The sequence below is a fragment of the Phoxinus phoxinus genome (assembly GCF_949152265.1).
Source record: "Phoxinus phoxinus genome assembly, chromosome: 5".
Taxonomy (NCBI): Eukaryota; Metazoa; Chordata; class Actinopteri; order Cypriniformes; family Leuciscidae; genus Phoxinus; species Phoxinus phoxinus.
The window spans coordinates 9,620,106-9,639,406 of record NC_136880.1 but is presented as its reverse complement, the minus strand read 5'-3'; the positions used below and the strand labels follow the sequence as shown (position 1 = coordinate 9,639,406).

Below are 19,301 nucleotides of genomic sequence, written 5' to 3'. Positions count from 1 at the left end.
TCCTTGCTTTCTAATCGGTAAGCTACTCAACACGAATTGATTCGTGTCCTAGGCACGAATTTCCTTCTTTTTTTTTCGTGCCACACAACACGACTTTCAATATAATGTATTTCAAATGGGACGTATTTTCCGTGCCTGCACCACGTTTTTCTTTGCAACATAGGCTATGCCGTTTGGTCATTTCCCCCCTCACGTCCAAAGCCGACGTTGAGGGTACCCCCATTCGTCACTTGACAACGGAGAGGGTCGTCCGATAGATTTGAGAAATCCCTCATCTTTGAATTTTGAACTTTAATTATTTAACACTAACTCTTTTTCCTTTTCTTTTTTATATAATTTAATACATTAAAATTACATAATTACAGGACGGTAAATTTTCTATATGCTTAAAACATTCATTAATTTAGGAGGGATATTTGATAATTTTCGATCACATATTGTCATTTCCCCCTCAAGTCCATAACGTTGAGGGTAGCTAGCTGAAACCCTTTTCTAATTCGGTAATATCACGATTTTTCCTCTCTTTTTAATATAATTTTGGACTACATTAAAACGACATAATTGCAGGACTGCATATTTGCTGTAGGCTTAAAACATGCCTTAATTTATTGTGGGATATTTTATAATTGTCGATGGTATTTCAATTCGCAATGGCTTATAGTGAGCCTACTTAGTTTTGTTTTTTTTGTTTTTTTTTGCGCCAAAAAAATGAAAAAAAGAATAGCCTACTTTTATAGAACTTTCATCTCAATACTGATTATGAAGTTGCAATAAATTAATTATAGCCTATAGCCTACTGCAGAAATGTTTATATTACTTTATATGGACATCCTTTGGCAAAGAGATGGATGCATTCTGGGAAGTGATATGTGTTTAAATGTAATGGCTACATACTCGTGTTTCCTTCACTTGGACATTTGCTGACCCCTTTAAAATTTTGAGCACGGATATAAAATATTAAGACTGTACTTTTTAATTATGATTGATATTTTGGCGCAATATTGTGCAACACGTTACTGTGTGTGCGACCATCGCAGGAAACCATTGCCCAGCGCGATTCCACCACGGTAAGTCGCTTACAACAGTCTAATAAGCAAGATGAATTCATAAGCATTATTTACACATCCAAAATTAGTACAATTACGATTTTATTAAAAAAAAACATGTTCTAGTCCTAGATATAGGTTCTATATATATATATATATATATATATATATATATATATATATATATATTAATAAAAATGAATTTAAAAAAAAATGTTACGCGACTTTTAACAGTAGCACAGGAAATAGAAACAACGTGATATGTATTTATTTATCCTAAGCATTTATAAGAAAATGGGAATCACTCACTATTAGGGTACACTTTTTAAATCTTATATCAACATAACACTACATAATTAACATTTTCTGTTGTTCTCCCTGCAGATCCTGTCAAACATATCACCTGTCGAACCTATCCGAACCTGATTGTCAAAAACCCAAATGCACTTTTAAGAGCCAACCTCTATCTCTTCATTTTCTATATCTTACATCCTCTCTGTTCTCACTGTATCTATATTTCTGTCCATCTCTTCAATCTTTATCTATCTCACGGTCTTTATCTATTGCTCTTTCTTTCCTCCCTGTCTGTCTTTGTCTACTTGTCTGTCTTACCCATCTTTGTCAGCCTGTCTGTTTGTATCTGACTGTCTGTCTGTCTGTCTGTCTGTCTGTCTGTCTGTATTTGACTGTTTGCTATAATGCCAGGGGGGTCTACAAAAAAGATCTGCCCCTTTTGTCAGGGAATAATATTTTGCGCTCAAAGAATCTGCTCTCATTGTAAAAAGGAGCAGCCTCTCAAGCAGCGCCTCAAGAAGAAGCTTCAGAGGTTTGATGAGAAGCGAGAGGAATGGGTGGTTGGTCGTAAGAAAAACCACAACACTGCATCCATCAAGGATGAAGCCACTATCATGGTACGTACAATTTCATACATGACAGTAAACGATCATCTAGGAAGTACATTCAGTGGTACCATTTGTTATTGAGCATGCCAGCGCAAGATCAGAAAGGCATTATTTTTTGCCAATATAGATCAATTTGAATATTTTTTTTCCCAATGATACTTTGTCCTCCCTGTGTCATCAGAATCAATTTAAAAGTATAATTTAACTATCAACTTTGAAGGCACACGTAATTGTGATTTGTAGTTTTTATTTTAGTGGTGGTAATACAACCATAAAGTTATCACATCTTCACCGTAATACATCACATACCTAAATGATCTACCAGAGCAAAATTTTAACACACAGCAAATATAATTGAAACTCAGGAATTCTTGAGTTCATAACATATACAGGCATGCATTATGAAGGAATTACAGGTGCAATTTAATAATCAAACTTTCTTATCGAGTGGATGAGAAATAACACATGAACTGCATTCATACTGTAATTTAAATTAATATTCTTAGTTATTTTTTATGTTGTTTTTCTATTACTTTAAACAGCAAACACACAATTTTGTCATTGCAGCTTGAGAAACTCCATGCCATTGGCTACAAACCTGTTCTGCTACTCGGAAAGGAGAACAAAAAAAAAGAAATTAAGTGCGAAATATTAACGCCTCGCTGCACACTCTCCACCTTTGCCCAGGACTACCAACAGAAGATAGGTTCATTTTATGAATACCTTTGTGAAGGTGAGATGCATGCACTGTATCTTAAAGTCACAGTTCACAACTTGTGTTGAGAACGCAAAATATTTTATTAATGTTTAAATCTTAAAGGAATGGCTCACCTCTAAAATTCACCTCTGCTGCTGAATGCTTGTATGATCATAGTCTACTCTATGTGACGTCTCTACCAACACATTTAATGTAGACGCAAATGGGTAGAAAAACATAAAAATTCACACCTGGCAATTGATTATGGGAATTGAAGTAAACTGTTTTAAAACAGTAGTTTCCTGCAACTGCAGATGTAGACATGTAGATTCTAAGTGTATTGAGCCCTGTTTGTATTAATAGCATGCAGCACACTGGTCTACAATGGGATTTGGCACCCAGAGTTAAGTGCATTCAAGCATATACTGTCAACTTTAGAATTATGTTTGGTATGTTTTTGTAGGAGCCATATTTCATTTCTGTTTTCAGCCCACATACAACCATATTTTTTAATGTTTAGGCACACTGACCACAGCATTTTTTGTAGTGACATACTAATTGAACACATTACATTTGCAAAGACCCGTTTTGGTCACTGGGTCAATTAATTAAATGACGATGAATCTATACTCATTGAAACAATATCGAGGACAGTGCTAAAATGTAGATCATTAACGGAAATAACACAGAGAAAAAGAAAACCATCAAATTTTTGCTGGATACACCACAAACTTACACTGCTACTAACTTTGAGGCATAAAGCCCAAAGTTTTTTAGCGCACACAGTCTAGTCTTAACTGAATTGTTTGACCCAGACTGTAAACAAACATTATACTTGTCATTTTTTTCAATAGATATTATGAGCACTCTGGGTTTTATTTTCCTGACTTAAAGATATATTGGTTATCGTCATAGAAAATCAATCAAATATATTACAGATATCTAATACATCCAGTAGACTCTCAATAGTTCTCCTGCAATCAAAAGTGCCTTCAAATCTGGTTGGGGAAAATTTGGTACACATTTACCTAACAGTTAAAATAGGTACAGATCAAGCTTATGGTTAACCTCTATGTTTTAACCACATCAAAATCTTGTTGAAAATTCAAACTGTGTCTTTAGATTTTACAAGCAATTTAGTAAGCACATTGCACAGTTCATTGAAAATGCACAAACCTCTCAGTATAGGTGCACCAATATTATCCAAAAATGTAAACTTTGCATGTATGATATTTCCAGATGTAATTACTGGGCTCAAATGATATTAGGGTAGTGTATACTCTTTTAAGAGAGACTCCCCTTAATTGTGGTGACCCTGTGACCTTTCCTTTTGCACCAACGTTAGGCCAAACTTTTGACTTGCATACAACAAATGTTATGAACCGATTTCTGTAATTTGCTGAGCAATGAATCATGTCATGTTGACCTTATGACATTCCCTGTAGCACAATCATTAGACGAGAATGTAAAATTGAATATTGTCTAATTGGGCAGATTGCCATGAAATCTTGTAAGCACATGATGACCTTGGTGACCTCATGACAATTTATCTATAATCTATCATCACATTTAGGCCTTAATGTAAAAACTCATTCTTGATTGCATTTATTAATATTCACTTATTCTGTGGTGCAGCAGCAGTGTCTGTGTCAGTCTATGACATTTTGTTTTTCCCCAGAGGAGGCTGCCTATGGATCACTACTTGATTGAGTGTATATAACTGTTGTGTAACTTTATATTATTTACTGCAAAGATGCATTATAGTATGTAACAGAAACATACACCGTTTTTTATTTTACGATTATAATTTATATTGTATATTATTACAGTTGACAGATGACTTAATTCTTTGTTCTGCTGGAGCTTTTTGCAAGTGAACTTAACCTCACAGTCCAATGTTTTTAAATACAGCCTTATGGCTTGTTTGACAAATATGAATTTGGTGTATTTTCACTGGTATTGTTGTGAAAGACAAGAAATAAAGTATTTCCAAAGATGAATATTTTGTTTTTACTTTTTCATACTTTATTGAAAAACAATATTTTAAATGTTTATAGTTGATAAAAACATCACACTTTGGAATCTTGTTTACAGATAAACTGTTTAACATCAAACTGCATTATTAATTAATTACTTTAATGCATGTTTTTTTACTTATTTTCAAACAATCAACCTTGTTTGTAATTAAACAAGATCTATCATAATAAGTAATGTTTATCTGTTAGGTGTATATGTTACAGTTTTTCTCGATTGCTGAAACACTATAACTATGGATTTGAACTCAAATTTCAAAAACACAACAGTGTTTATCAAAAAGCACACCCTTTTCCCCAAACTATAAACACTACTCCCCAGTGTTGACACATGAGTCAGATTTGTTAAACTTTCACTGCAAAACTTTACACATTATCCATTTATCATTGCCTACACAATGTTGTAATTTAGAAAGCACTACACAAAGAGTCAAAACTGATCACACAGCAATCAGAACCTTCAACAGATCGATGAAACGGATAAGATGAGAGGGGGAGGAGAAAGGGAAAGGGCAAAGAGACGAGCAGTCTCAGATGAGATTTGTGCCAGCTCCCTAGTTGGGGTTATCCCTCTGTTCCCACAGCTCTATGTTACAGCTATGTTATGCTACAGCTAGTTAGGGTTAGGTTTAGGGTTAGGGTTCCATACTTGAAGTTCTTCCAGTTTCCAGAGTAGGGTTAGTTTTAGGGTTATACAATTTTAGCTTACAACCGAGGTATGCAGCAAAGCATTTGTGAAGCCACAACACGCACAACCTTGAGGCGGATGGACTACAACAGCAGAAGACCCCACCGGGTACCACTCATCTCCACTACAAATAGAAAAAAGAGGCTACAATTTGCACGAGCTCACCAAAATTGGACAGATGAATACTGGAAAAATGTTGCCTGGTCTGATGAGTCTCGATTTCTGTTGAGACATTCAGATGGTAGAGTCAGAATTTGGCGTAAACAGAATGAGAACATGGATCCATCATGCCTTGTTACCACTGTGCAGGCTGGTGGTAGTGGTGGTGGTGTAATGGTGTGGGGGATGTTTTCTTGGCACACTTTGGGCCCATTAGTACCAATTGAGCATTGTGTCAACGCCACAGCCAACCTGAGTATTGTTGCTGACCATGTCCATCCCTTTGTGACCACAGTGTACCAATCTTCGGATGGCTACTTCCAGCAGGATAATGCACCATGTCATAAAGTGTGAATCATCTGAGACTGGTTTCTTGAACATGACAATGAGTTCACTGTACTCAAATAGCCTCCACAGTCACCAGATCTCCATCCAGATCACCTTTGGGATGTGGTGGAACGGGAGATTCGCATCATGGATGTGCAGCCGACAAATCTGCAGCAACTGCAATATGCTATCCTATCAAATATTGGCCAACATTTCTAAAAAATTCCTTTAGCACATTGTTGAATCAATGCCGGCTAAAATATGTGAGTGAGAACGCTGATGTACAGCCCAAGCCTCGTCTAAATCAATCAAGAGGGAAGAAGCCAAATGGCATTGTCGGAACTTGTCCTGAGGGGAATATACAAGTTGTGAAGACTAAGCGGGTGAGTGTTTTTGCCACTAAATTTTCGCCTGATCTAGACTCTGAGACATTGGCCAACTATTTAAAGGATAAACTCCACCGTGATGTTATTTGCCAAAAGATGGATACTGCTCAGAATAGATACAGTTCCTTTAAAGTAACTGTCGAATGTGATAAAGTGGAAGATGCATATGAGCCACAGATTTGGCCACATGGAGTATTTGTACAACGATTTTATGAGGCTCGCAAACCCAGGACAAATGCTGGCCTTGTGAATGTAGTAACACCTAGTAGCCTGAGAAGAGTGTCGGCATCTGAGGCGCTTGCGTCTATTGTATCTATATGATCTATGAATCTTAGAGTTGTGTCATATAACTGCAGAGGGTTGCGCTTGGGTCGGAATGTTAGTGATAAAGCACAACAGAGTGTTGTTGACACACTCTTGGAGAATGCGGACATTCTGTGTTTACAAGAGACATTTTTATCAAAACAAGATCTAGATAAACTTAATTCCATGCATGAGGATTTCCATGGAGTTGGAGAATCCACAACTGACTTAAGTAAGAGAATAATGCGTGGCAGAATACCTGGTGGTGTGGCCATTTTTTGGCATAAGAAATACGACCCTCTGATTACTGTGATTAGATTAGCAGACTGGTGTATAGCAATCAAAGTGGAGCATAATGAAAAGGTCTTTGTAATTTTGAACGTGTATGCTCCATATGAATGTAGCCAAAATGAAGATGAATATATGAATATGCTTGCTTTTATAAGTGCTTTTATAAATGAAAATGTATGTACTAGTATATTTATATTGGGGGATATGAATGCTGACATATCTGATAATAATTCTTTGTTTGGCCAACAGCTAATTAGGTTTTGCCTGGATAGCAAGTTGTTTTTTTCCAGCCAAACATTATTACCAGCAGAAAGCTTTACATATATAAGTGAGGCATGGAATACAACATCCTGGCTGGATCACTGTATATGTACAGCAGATGCACATGATTCCCTAGATAAACTTGAAATATTATATAACTTAGCTACAACAGACCACATACCAATTGCAATTATGCTAAATGTTGAAAGTTTACCTGAGTTGACTAAATGTGAACATTCCGAACGAAAAAGCAAATTAGACTGGGCAAGACTCACAGCAAATGATCTTTGGAGATATAAATTATTGACAGAGAAGAGGTTGAGTAATATAGAAGTCCCAAATGAGACTATTGTGTGTGATAATGCTGGTTGTAAGAATCCTAAGCACAAGTACAATCTATGTAAGATGTATGATGAAATAGTGGGTTGCTTAGATGATGCCAGTAGATCTTTTTGCCAAAAAAGGGTTAAAAAATATAATTTTAAGGCCGGATGGAATGATTATGTCTCTGAACTGCATTTGCAGGCCAGAGTTGCATTCAAACACTGGGTCTTAAAAGGTAAAGCTAGGTATGGCCCAGAATTTGAGGATAAGAAAGTGGCAAATGCTAAATTTAAATATGCTCTGCGATATATAAAAAGGAACGAGCTGTCCATGAGAGCAAACTCATTGGCCAAGAACCTTCAGCAAAATAATGTTTATGAATTTTGGAAAGAAGTTAAGGCTATAAATAACAGGAAAATACCTATGCCGAATAGCATGGATGGGGCAGTTGGGGCTGAGGATATTGTCAACTTGTGGAGGAAATATTATGAAGGTCTTTTTAATTGTGTTGAGAGGAAGGAATTTAAAGTTGGTCATGTATCAAATGATGTAGGTATGATTATTACACCTGATGAGGTGAAGTACGCAATCGAGAAATTGGCCGATAATAAAGCTGGTGGTCCAGACCGAATAACAGCTGAACATTTGAAACACGCTAGCTCTAGGATCTCAGTGTTACTTGCTTTGTGTTTTACAGGTTTTTTATTTCATGGAGTGTTACCTGATTCCATGATAACAGTCTTACTAGTGCCTGTTATTAAAGATAAAACAGGTAAAATAACCGGGACAGAAAACTATAGGCCAATTGCTTTGGCGAGTGTCCTCTCGAAAATATTTGAACAAATCCTCATGGATAGGGTCAAAGAATACTTAACAACTACGGATAATCAATTCGGCTTTAAAAGTAAGCATGGCACTGATTTATGCATATATTCGTTAAAAGAGGTAGCTAGTAAGTTCAATGCTCATAATTCCACAGTTTTCATGTGTTTCTTAGATGCTTCCAAGGCGTTTGATCGAATTAACCATACTAAGTTATTTACAAAATTGCAGGAAAGAGGGGTCTCCCCATATATGATAAGAATCTTACATTTTTGGTATATACATCAAACTCTAAAAGTGCAATGGGGTGATAACGTATCGGAGCCGTTTTATACGACGAATGGGGTTCGGCAGGGGGGGTTATTGTCACCCCTTCTTTTTAACCTATATGTGGATGGTCTTTCGGTGGAATTAAATGAGTGTAAGACTGGATGCCTGATAGGTGATAGTATCATTAATCATTTGATGTATGCTGACGATGTTGTCATTATGTCTCCGTACAGTGCCGGCTTACAACAGTTGCTTCGAATTTGTTCAAGCTATGGTATGAAGCATGACATAAAATTTAATGTTAAAAAGAGTGTTATCATGATTGTTAAAGCCAAAGAAGACCTTAAACTAAATTATCCTTCTTTTTATTTAGATGACCAAGTTTTAAATGTAGTGAATAAAGTAAAATACCTAGGTCACATCATTAAAAATGATTTAAACGATGATGATGATGTGCAGCGTCAGTGCTGTAAACTTTATGGGCAGGCTAATATGCTTGCTCGTAAATTTTGTATGTGTACAGATGAGGTTAAAATAACTCTATTTAGGGCATACTGTACTTCTTTATATACAGCCCACCTTTGGTGTAAATACTCTAAAGCAAATATGAGAAAGCTTCAGGTGGCATTTAATGATGCACTTAGATTTTTGCTTAAGCTTCCAAGGTGGTCAAGTGCAAGCCAAATGTTTGTGGGTAATAATGTGCCTACGTTGAATGCTGTTTTAAGGAAATGTATGTATAATTTTATATGTAGATTGAGTGTTTCAAAAAATAGTATTATTAGGGTCTTAAATGACATTACATTGAGTGATACAAGGTATTGTTCTTGTTTTTGGAAGCATTGGAAAGAAAGCTTGTATGTCTTTTAAATTGTATTTGGTGTTTGTTTGTTAATTTATGATGTATGTTTATATGGACCCATGGGTCTGAAATAAAGACATAATAATAATAATAATGCCACGTAGAATTAAGGCAGTTCTGAAGGCGAAAGGGGGTCAAACACAGTATTATGGTGTTCCTAATAATCCTTTAGGTGAGTGTATTATATCAACAATCTCCTACAGTTGAAACATACATTATACTATATTTAAATGATCAAGATGAAAAAAAAATCGCGAGGCTATCAGGTCATTAAGTATATTTGACTGTTATTGTAGTTGTAGAACAACCATCAGGGGCGTCTCCAATGTACACTATTTACAGTTTTTTTCCAACTGCTTGCACACATTTTCAAAACTATGTCACCTTTTTTCAAAACTTTCCCAAAACTGCACACACAAAATTGTGTGTAGCCTAGTGTTTTGAAAAAAGTGTTTTATGCAATTGAAAACTAAGTCAAAGGCTGAGAAATAGTTTATTGTTTTTGTAGATGTGGTGTGCAGTTTTGCACTTTGAGTGAGAGGTTTAAAAAAATCGTGTGACATAAAAAAGATTTTGTGTGTAAGCAGTTGGGGAAAAAAACTATATAAACTACAATTCCCACGAGAGACGCGCCATTGAACTTCTTAAAAAGTGTACAAATCAGTCACCATACTTGTAGTTCTTCTGGTTTCCCGACCAGGAATAATGTTATAAATGTTATGTGTCTTTACTATTCTATATTAAGAAACATACATTATACAGCCGAAACATACATTATGCTATATTTATATATGATTAGGATGAAAAAATAAATCGCCAAGACTTCAAATCTGTGGTTTTAGCTGGTAGGCTACAATAGACATGAATTCAAGATTGTCGGCGGGAGTTATGCTACCCTTCAAAGAGCGACTTAAAAAAAAAAGTTTTATTTACCATTATGTTTATTTATTTAATTATGGCCTGCAAATGTTTGTTTTACCAACTGATGAATGTAATAAACTGCCACTTATATATGTCAGCATTAGATGCAATAAGTATACAAACAATATCATAATATTAAAGAATTACAAAATGTGTGAAATAGGCTACTCTCCAGATCAAGACCTTCTCAATAAATCAATATTTGGCTTTTTAACTAGTGACAAAAACTGTTCAGTTCTAGAAGATAAAATCATATATTTTATTTGGATCAATTAGTCTGTTAATCAGATTGACCAATTGCTATAGTTTGTGCTGGTCAAGAACAATAGATAAAATTGAACTGCAAGCAAAAACTTGGGGCCACTGTTTCAAATATGTGAGTGGCTCCTCTCCTAACAAATGTAACCTCACTCCAATTTTTTTATAAAAACATGAGAGCCCTGATTAAATTATATATGGATAATTCGAATATCTAAATTTTACCTACATTTTAATTAAAAAAGAATCCACTTGTAAAGTTAAACAAATTTCACATATAAATATGCTCAATGTAGTCTGTTCCTTTTGTCTCAACCACTTCATCCTCATATTGTTTTGAATTTAATTTATGTATGGAAAAGTAAAAACAAAAATGATCATCTTTTGCAAGTGTTATTGTAGTGTATTTGTGTTCTTTCACAAAAATATAAGTGAAAATATTCCAAATGCTTATTTATTGCTTAATTACTCACTATAGACTTAAAGAATGATCAAACAAATTTATTGACAAGGTGCATAAATTGAAACTATAGTCTTTGGCAATTGGACCACACCAAGACATTCTTTTAAGAGAAATGCATGATATGAAAAGGGATATCCCCTACATGGAGCCGACACTGGTGGTGGTGAAGGGGTGAGTAGCAATGCTGAGATCTAGATGAATGTGGAGCTCTTCTCCTGATGACCACAGTGGAGGGACCTACTGTATGACACGATTGGTTCAAGAGGGTTGAGATGAAATTACATTTGGTTTAAGACATAAAACACCCAGTTAGCTGATGAGTTTGGAGTAGAAGAGAGTGAGAGAGACAATGTAAAAGATATGATATAATGTGCGAGTATAAAGAAGGACAGTCTTATTTTTTTAAAAGCACAGAAAACAGAACATGAAATCAAATTACACGTCAACTGTAATAAAATAACAGTGCAATTTATAATCATGAAATATGAAACATGCTTTTGAATAACATCTGAAAAAGAAAATTCAGTTGGATTAAGTACATTTCTAGTACATTCCCTTTCGAGATTAAACTCCAGGTCATATTCTTGGAGATGTTCCCCTTTTCATTACTACAGAAAGATGAGATATGACTTCAAATGCAGCACAGAAACAATTTAATAAATAGGCTGAAACCAAAATGGAGTTCAAAACATACATTTTATTTATTTTCATTATTTTGGAGTGAATCCTTTGGCTGCCAGGAATGGGCCCACTGCTCACCACTAAAAACAGAAGGGATTTTGTTTCTGTTACTGGTTGGGGTTTCCAATAAACTTAAAACATTACCGAACATGTCTTTTATAAGTATAAGTTTCATTTTCCGTCTATGAAGGACCACCACCTTCATGCATGCATTAATGGTGGTGGTCCTTCATAGATGGAAAATGAAACTGTTATACTTATATGTTCGGTAATGATGTGTGCTTTACACTTGTTTAAACCTGTTAACCGTCAGTCAGAGCGAGGACGCACTGAAGCGTTTTTTTTTTTAATAGTTCAAAGTTACTATCAGATTTAATGTTATTACCTTGACAAACTATACATCATTAAAAAGATATAAGTCTCACGTTTCAGTATTTGACCACTATTGTATTCTGAGAAACTTATAGTGACAGTTATGTCTTAATTTGTGTCAGGATTTATGTAATGAAAAAATGAGTCGATACCTTTAATATGAATTATGATAGGCCGTGGGCCGGACCCCGAAATTGTGAATTTCACAGATCCCTGCCAAGGAACTAAGTTATTTGTTTACAGATGGCATGTAAAAATTCTTATAAGTAGTGTAATCATTGTTTCCAACGTTGATGTGTGCACATTTTATGAAGATATCGATTTAAACTCTTACATTTTTAAACGGGCAAATTTGTAGAACTACTAAATCGTAGCGCCAGAAAACGTAAACAAATCACCCGTCTCCTTGACAACCTGTCACGTCTCCCTGACAACCAACATATTTGATACAGTAACTTTGCTCTCTTTATAACGAAATCCTGCGATTTAAATAGTCTTTATATACTTTTTGTCTACACGAGCTATACTATACATTGTGCACTTACCGTCAGAAGACCTCTAAGGTTATTGATCACCCGTGACATACATAGAAATTTACATAGACCGCATAACAACAAAGCTGGACGCGATTGACAGCCGGTGTGCGACAATATGAAGTGCTGTATACATGTTGCCTCTAGGGCAAAAAGCCCAATAACCTTATTTTCTCAAACAAGTTGGGCATCATTTGTTCAGTGTGCCCAGAAATGGGTTAACCTCAACACTGCTGAGAGTTTAATAGCTGAAAAAGCCATAGCAACATTCAATTTAACAGAAACCTGGAGAGCCTAAGATGTGCCAGTTAATGTGGGCTTCCATAGGGAATGCTACATGCTCTTCACCAATAAAGATCACATTGCAAGAGCATGTAGGAGGAGAGAAATGTCAGCCAAAGATACTGAAGGTATGTATCAAATCCATAAATTTAGCAAATTTTCTATTAAAATAATTGTGTATTGATCGTGTAACTTTGGCTATGTATGTGTGTATTGTAGTTAGTTTAAGAAAGTATGTTAAATAAACCTCACACTACCAGTGAATCTTAACTACACAAAGTGATTTTTTATTCATGTATATTTTTGAACACTTTATCTTAATTTTATTGAAAAGCTGGAGATTTAACAAGGGCAAAAAGCATATTCAATATAAGATTACAGTGAATAGTGTAAGGTTGACAATGAATTGAACACAAAAGTCATTTTTTTAAAGGAATGTTTTATTTGAAACAAAGACATTACATGGTATTCATACAAATCTAAACATTGAGATAACTAGATTAAAAGTAACCACCTTTGATAAACACATTCTTTGTCATATTTGTCTACCTGACAATTCATCCTATTCATACTGGAATATATACCAAAATATTTTCTATTCCTCTGTTCTACAGGAGAAGTTTGCAAAGCCTGCCAGACATACCTCCCCTAATGCAGCATGGATGGAGGATCGAGGGGGAATTCTATGCAGTTCATTGGATGACATTTCCACCAGCACCAAAAAGTGTCTTGGAGCTTGTGCATTGCCAGTGCAAAGCATTACAATGTGTGGGGGGGAACTGCACATGTAGAAAGCACCAGCTACCATGCACAGACATGTGTCTATTGGTGCTTTTCCACTGCATGGTACGGCTCGGTTCGGCTCGCTTCACTTTTCCACTGCGTGGTACGACTCGACTCAGTACGGCACGGTTCGGTTCGCTTTAGCTCGGTTGCTTTTCCACTGCAGTTAGTACCGCTTCAAAGTGGGTGGGACTGATCGTTAATAGTTGCCACCTCTACTGGCTCGGTAGTCACTTTTTTTTTTTTTAATTTTTAAGTTTGTAGGTCCGGTGGTAAAAACAGGTGCTACCGCGTTGGCTGTTGTCTGGCTATTTACATCTAGCAGGTTTAGTGTCTCGTGTCGCAAATACAATGACGCTGAAGTGACGATTCTGTCTGACCAATCAGTGATCTGCAGTGTTTTCACGTCACATTTAGTATCGGTATGGTACGCTTGGAACCTCAACAGAGGTGGTACCATTTAAAGCGAGCCGTACCGTACCGTACCATGCAGTGGAAAAGCGCCATAAGTGAGCCGAACCGAGCCGTACCGTACCATGCAGTGGAAATGCGCCATAAGTGAGCCGAACCGAGCCGTACCGTACCATGCAGTGGAAAAGCGCCAAAGCGTGCTGTGCCGTACCGAGCCGTACCGTACCATGCAGTGGAAAAGCGCCATATGTAGGAACTGCACCAACGCTGTCTAAGGATGAAACACACAACATTGTGAGCATGCAGCCATGGCCTGAGTACATCTTTAAATAACATGACACTAATAAAAGTTAATCTGGTTCAAGTTCGTTTTTGTCTGGTGTTGTAAATTCACTAAATAGCCCTAGTTAGCCGTTGATAATCTAACTCAGGGGTTTTCAAGGTGTGTGGCGGGCCTCCAAACAGTTTCAGGGGAGGATCAATGGAAGTGAAACTATTACATTACTTGCATTAGTTATCAAAAGGAGATCACACAGAATAGCCCACATGTGTGAGAGTTCAGATACAGTAGTTTTGGGAACTGTTTTCCCCTCATCAGGCTGAAACTAATAAATGCCTTAGGACAGACCTTTGTTTATAACTGTTTGGTGCAGTAAGAAGTTATGTTCAGCAATATTAGGCTATTTTGGCTCAAATGTTGAGTGCCTATGGGATAAAAAAATATATAATTATGATCCCAAAGGCATCCAGGAATTGAGCGAAACTTACCAAGTAAACTAAAAATGTGGTGGGGGGCACGTCGTTTCCCACACTTTGTTTGAAGGCACGCAGTCTCAGACTTTGAAAACCCCTTATCTGATGTTTGCCTTACTATAACATAACTATACATAGCCATTGTATAGCCAACTATACAAAATAAATCCAACGTGGACGTTGCCTCATGGAGATACCGTTAATACGTTGCCTACTTCACCCAAGTGAGGTGTTCCAAGAGCGTCTGCCTTCTGCCCTACAGATGTCGGCTTCACCATCAGGAGAGGAAACGCATGCAAAATATACAAAATACAATGTGCGATTAGACAGGAATCAGGAGATAACGTAAGCTAACTATATAACCGTGTGTGTTTTAGACATCTCCCTGCCCCAACATAGCTGATTCAAACTGTCAACTCATTATGAACTATGGAAGCTGTTTAAATCATCTGTGTTGGAGCAGGGAGTTGTCTAAAACAGGCAGGACAACGTGTATCGTGTAACTTACTCCTGGAGATGTTTGGGAAATACTCTCGCAGTACATAAGCTTCACTTCAAATAAGATAAATTCATATAACTGTTAGCTAGTTACACGGAAGGGGCTGAACGATGGAAAAAAACTTTAAAACTTTCTTCTTCTGGACGAAAAAAAACTTCAGCGTCATAGTCAACATTTAAAGACAAATGCAAATAAGCCCTTGATAAACTCTTTACAACACACAGTTAAAAAAATAATTAGCTTGCGGTATCCACAGAGAAAAAAGCTGATCCTACCATACAAAGTTACTTCAGGTGCTAACACTAGCCAACTTGCCGTATACTACATTTAAAACGACAAATAGCTTAGCATTACCCACGTGTGTAGCATTCGGCGACCATATGCCAAGACCAATGCATTCAGACTTTTTACAATGTTTCGGATAATGCTAGTGCTAATCAGTTACCTACCGTTTCCACGATGTGTGGTGCAGCCATACACTGTAGCCAAAAAACGGTGGACTCGCCACTGACCGGCCGCCGCGCCCGCGAGTTCAGTTCACATCCGGGTCTTCGGGCACAGGTTCAAATAATGACGTGATTGGTCAACTCAAGTTGACAAGGTAACAACACGAGCTTTGATTGGTTCTTACTCCGGCTAACATTTTGTGGTTAGCTAGCGAGATTATATCTACGTTATATTTTTAATGTGCAACAATTGACGTTGGAAACAAGCAGTAATGTGCTCAACAACTATTTATAAAGCCAGTTATAAAAAATTAACCAGTTCCCTGGAGGAGATCTATCAAATCGAAAACTAAAGGAGAAAAACAGACTTGGCCCACTGCCTATGAGCGTCAGCTGCTCCATTCATAAAAAAACTCCCGTGGTGTTGTCATGACAGCGCGTGACAAAACAACGTCCCTCAGGGCTTTTGGCTCAAAAATGTGCAGATTTGGAGAAATATTGATAGATTCTCATAGGTTCACATCAGATTTCTATAGACAGGAATAATATTTATTGAATTTATATCAAAATGCGTCGATTTTATCATAAAGAGCGCTGGATACTCTGATGTACTGTGTTTTCAATCCATACCAGCAGCCGGAGGGCGCTCTATGGCTCTATGCACATGTGTTTTGTCCAAATATGGGAGCACGAAGAAGAACCAATGATGCACATTCCAGGACGTCACTCACATAAACAGAGCTATCAGAGATCGCTGTAACATGCAGATAAAGATGTTTTGAAGACAATAAACATGATTGCAATGATATTTGATTTACCTGTGTTCTTCGAGCCATGTCAGGTATTTTTATTATAATAGATTATATTTATAATGTAATGGTAATCGATATAGACTTTATAATCGTGCAGAATACTAATAATACTAATAAAAGAATACATTTTCTGTCTGATTTTTTTATCTGAAGCCAAATAAGCTCGCAGAAGGTTATTTAAAACACTCGACTTGAGCTGTAAAGTAAGTTTGGAGCACAAACATGGTTTTAATCTTATAAATGTCGTGTATTGATGGTGTGCTAAGCTAACATGCTAACGTTAGCTAGCTCAGGTGCACCTGCCATCTAACGTTAGCTGTTATTTTTATGAATTTTTCTAAATAGGAATGCTTACTGAACTGTTTCTTTATTCAAGAAAGGCATTTGATACAGTTTCAATGTGAAGTGAGAACTTTGATACAACAAATTAGGGGGTGAAACAGCGTAAATAGCCAGATCGTTAGCCATTATAATGCAAACAAAAGAAAAGCATATTTAGGGCCATAACCAGGCTGGAGATGTGTGAAATGTGAGCAGGAGAGACTTGACACTGAATGGGGCTCGTTTGCACCACAAAACAACAGAGACAATAGACTGAATAGATGCTTATAGATGACAATAAACACAAGTTTGCATTTTAAATTCTAATCAAATTATCAGATCTTAAAAAACATTTAACTAAATGCAGAGTTTTAGACTTATCACCTTCAAATTTTAAATATAACATGGTCAGACATGTGGCTTTAGCTGGAGTGCAATTCTAGATTGCTCCAGTGCCAACTTCAATTTAATTTTCATGAAGATGTTTCATAAAAATAAATTTCTAATAACTTACACAACTTTGAAGCTATTCATACAAACTTTTTTTCATTATGACAATAATTAATTCTACATTTCCAATAAAGTGCCAGGTGTCAGCTTTCAAATGAGACTATACTTGTGCTTTTAGTGCAAAGGGTACATGAAATGAATCTGTTCTTAGTTTGGGTATGCCATTTCTCGGGATTTTTCAAAAGTGGCGCTGCAGGCTAACTTAAATAAGCAAAACACAATACTTGTTAACTTGCACAGGATGGACCCAGGATTCCAGTGGCAATGAGGATCAGCTGATTACTCTGCAGCTCACACCCTGCGAGGCGAGCCCCACGGGGGGGCAAGTGGAGCAGCCGGAATTCACGGAGGGGCAAGTGGAGCAGCCGGAATTCACGGAGGGGCAAGTGGAGCAGGCGGAATCCACGGAGGGGCAAGTGGAGCAGCCAGAATCCACTGAGGGGCAAGTGGAGCAGCCAGAATCCACTGAGGGGCAAGTGGAGCAGCCAGAATCCACTGAGGGGCAAGTGGAGCAGCCAGAATCCACGGAGGGGCAAGTGGAGCAGCCAGAATCCACTGAGGGGCAAGTGGAGCAGCCAGAATCCACGGAGGGGCAAGTGGAGCAGCCAGAATCCACGGAGGGGCAAGTGGAGCAGCCAGAATCCACAGAGGGGCAAGGTAATTAGAAAATTTTTTAAAGAGTTACAGTTTATATTTGTAAAGGCCAAAAGTGTTTGACCCATGGGTTACCTTAACTTTACTTAACTTCCATTGTTTTTCCCCCATAGAGCTTGATGCAGGTCAGGGCTCTTTTCAACGAAATGAACTCACACACCATGCTATAACTTTTTTGCTGCTTGATAAAGTAAAACTCACTAGGTGATGATACACAGGGCAACTTTTTGAGCAATGTTGCTGGGCAATCTTGCCGAGTGATTGTTCCTTGGGCACTTTCACATTGAAAATGGGCAACACATTTCTATCTGGATAATTTAGATGGGTTGTGGGCCCTGTGTCTCATCACCTACAAGGGTTCTCATTTTCAATGTATAATCTGCTAGAAAAGTTGATCTGATATTACATAATTAGATAGATGATAGGTCTATCTGTTTCTGTACTAGGGCTGTTGGAAGTAATTTTGTGAGTCCATTATAAATCTAAAAGTAAAATAAGTACTACTAATCAAATCTTGAAATTACTAGGCCAAATTTTATTATTAAAGATATTAGGATAATTCAAATATTCAAAATAATTGGGAATGTCAGTCTCCCATGAACAGGATCAGCGCTTGTTGAAACAAATTAGGATTATCACAAACAGGATGGACATAAATGAGAAAATGAAACACGTGGAGTTAATGGAGCAACCTTAATTAAATCGCAATAAGAATGCATGTACTTTACACCTATTAATACATGTACTGCCACACTTGTGCGATGTTGTGATCTTCAAGAATTTTAAATAATAAGTTAAATATTTATTTGGTATACGAGTAATTTTCTTTCTCCAAACCCACAGCTGTTCCCTTTCAAGGGAACTCGAGCTGCGTTGAGACGCGGTGGGAACGCCTTGCGTGATTGCGTCGTGAAGCACATCTAAAATCAGTCCAATGGAAACGGGAGACGTCATGGGCGGGTGACGTCACCGACCAGGAAGCTATAAAGCACTCCCGCGATCAGAGAACACTAGCTTTGTTGCCTTCAGCAAGCGCTCTCTGTCTGTCCATGTCTATTTATTGTTGTCTGTCTCAGTATCTAGATATATATTATGAAGAAACAAGAATTCAAAACGTTGTGTTGTTCCCTACCCTCGTGTTATCTCGGTTGGGGACGCGCATCAGCTTTGCGTTGCTTGTTTGGGAGTAGAGCATACCCAGTCAGTTCTCGAGGGGGCTGACTGAGTTGCG

The 19,301-nt window shown here is 37.1% G+C and overlaps 1 protein-coding gene across 1 annotated transcript; it reads left to right on the top strand.

Moving 5' to 3' along the window:
• Window positions 1-854: 854 nt before the first annotated feature.
• LOC306998931 (uncharacterized protein) lies at window positions 855-18,081 on the top strand (the record flags this gene model as incomplete). The annotated part of the gene is made up of 4 exons (XM_079613329.1): window positions 855-1,067; window positions 1,431-1,957; window positions 2,516-2,681; window positions 17,657-18,081. The coding sequence occupies exons 2-4, from the start codon at window positions 1,745-1,747 to the stop codon at window positions 18,079-18,081; spliced, it is 804 nt and encodes a 267-aa protein (XP_079469455.1). The 5' UTR covers window positions 855-1,067; window positions 1,431-1,744.
• Between the last annotated feature and the right edge of the window lie 1,220 nt (window positions 18,082-19,301).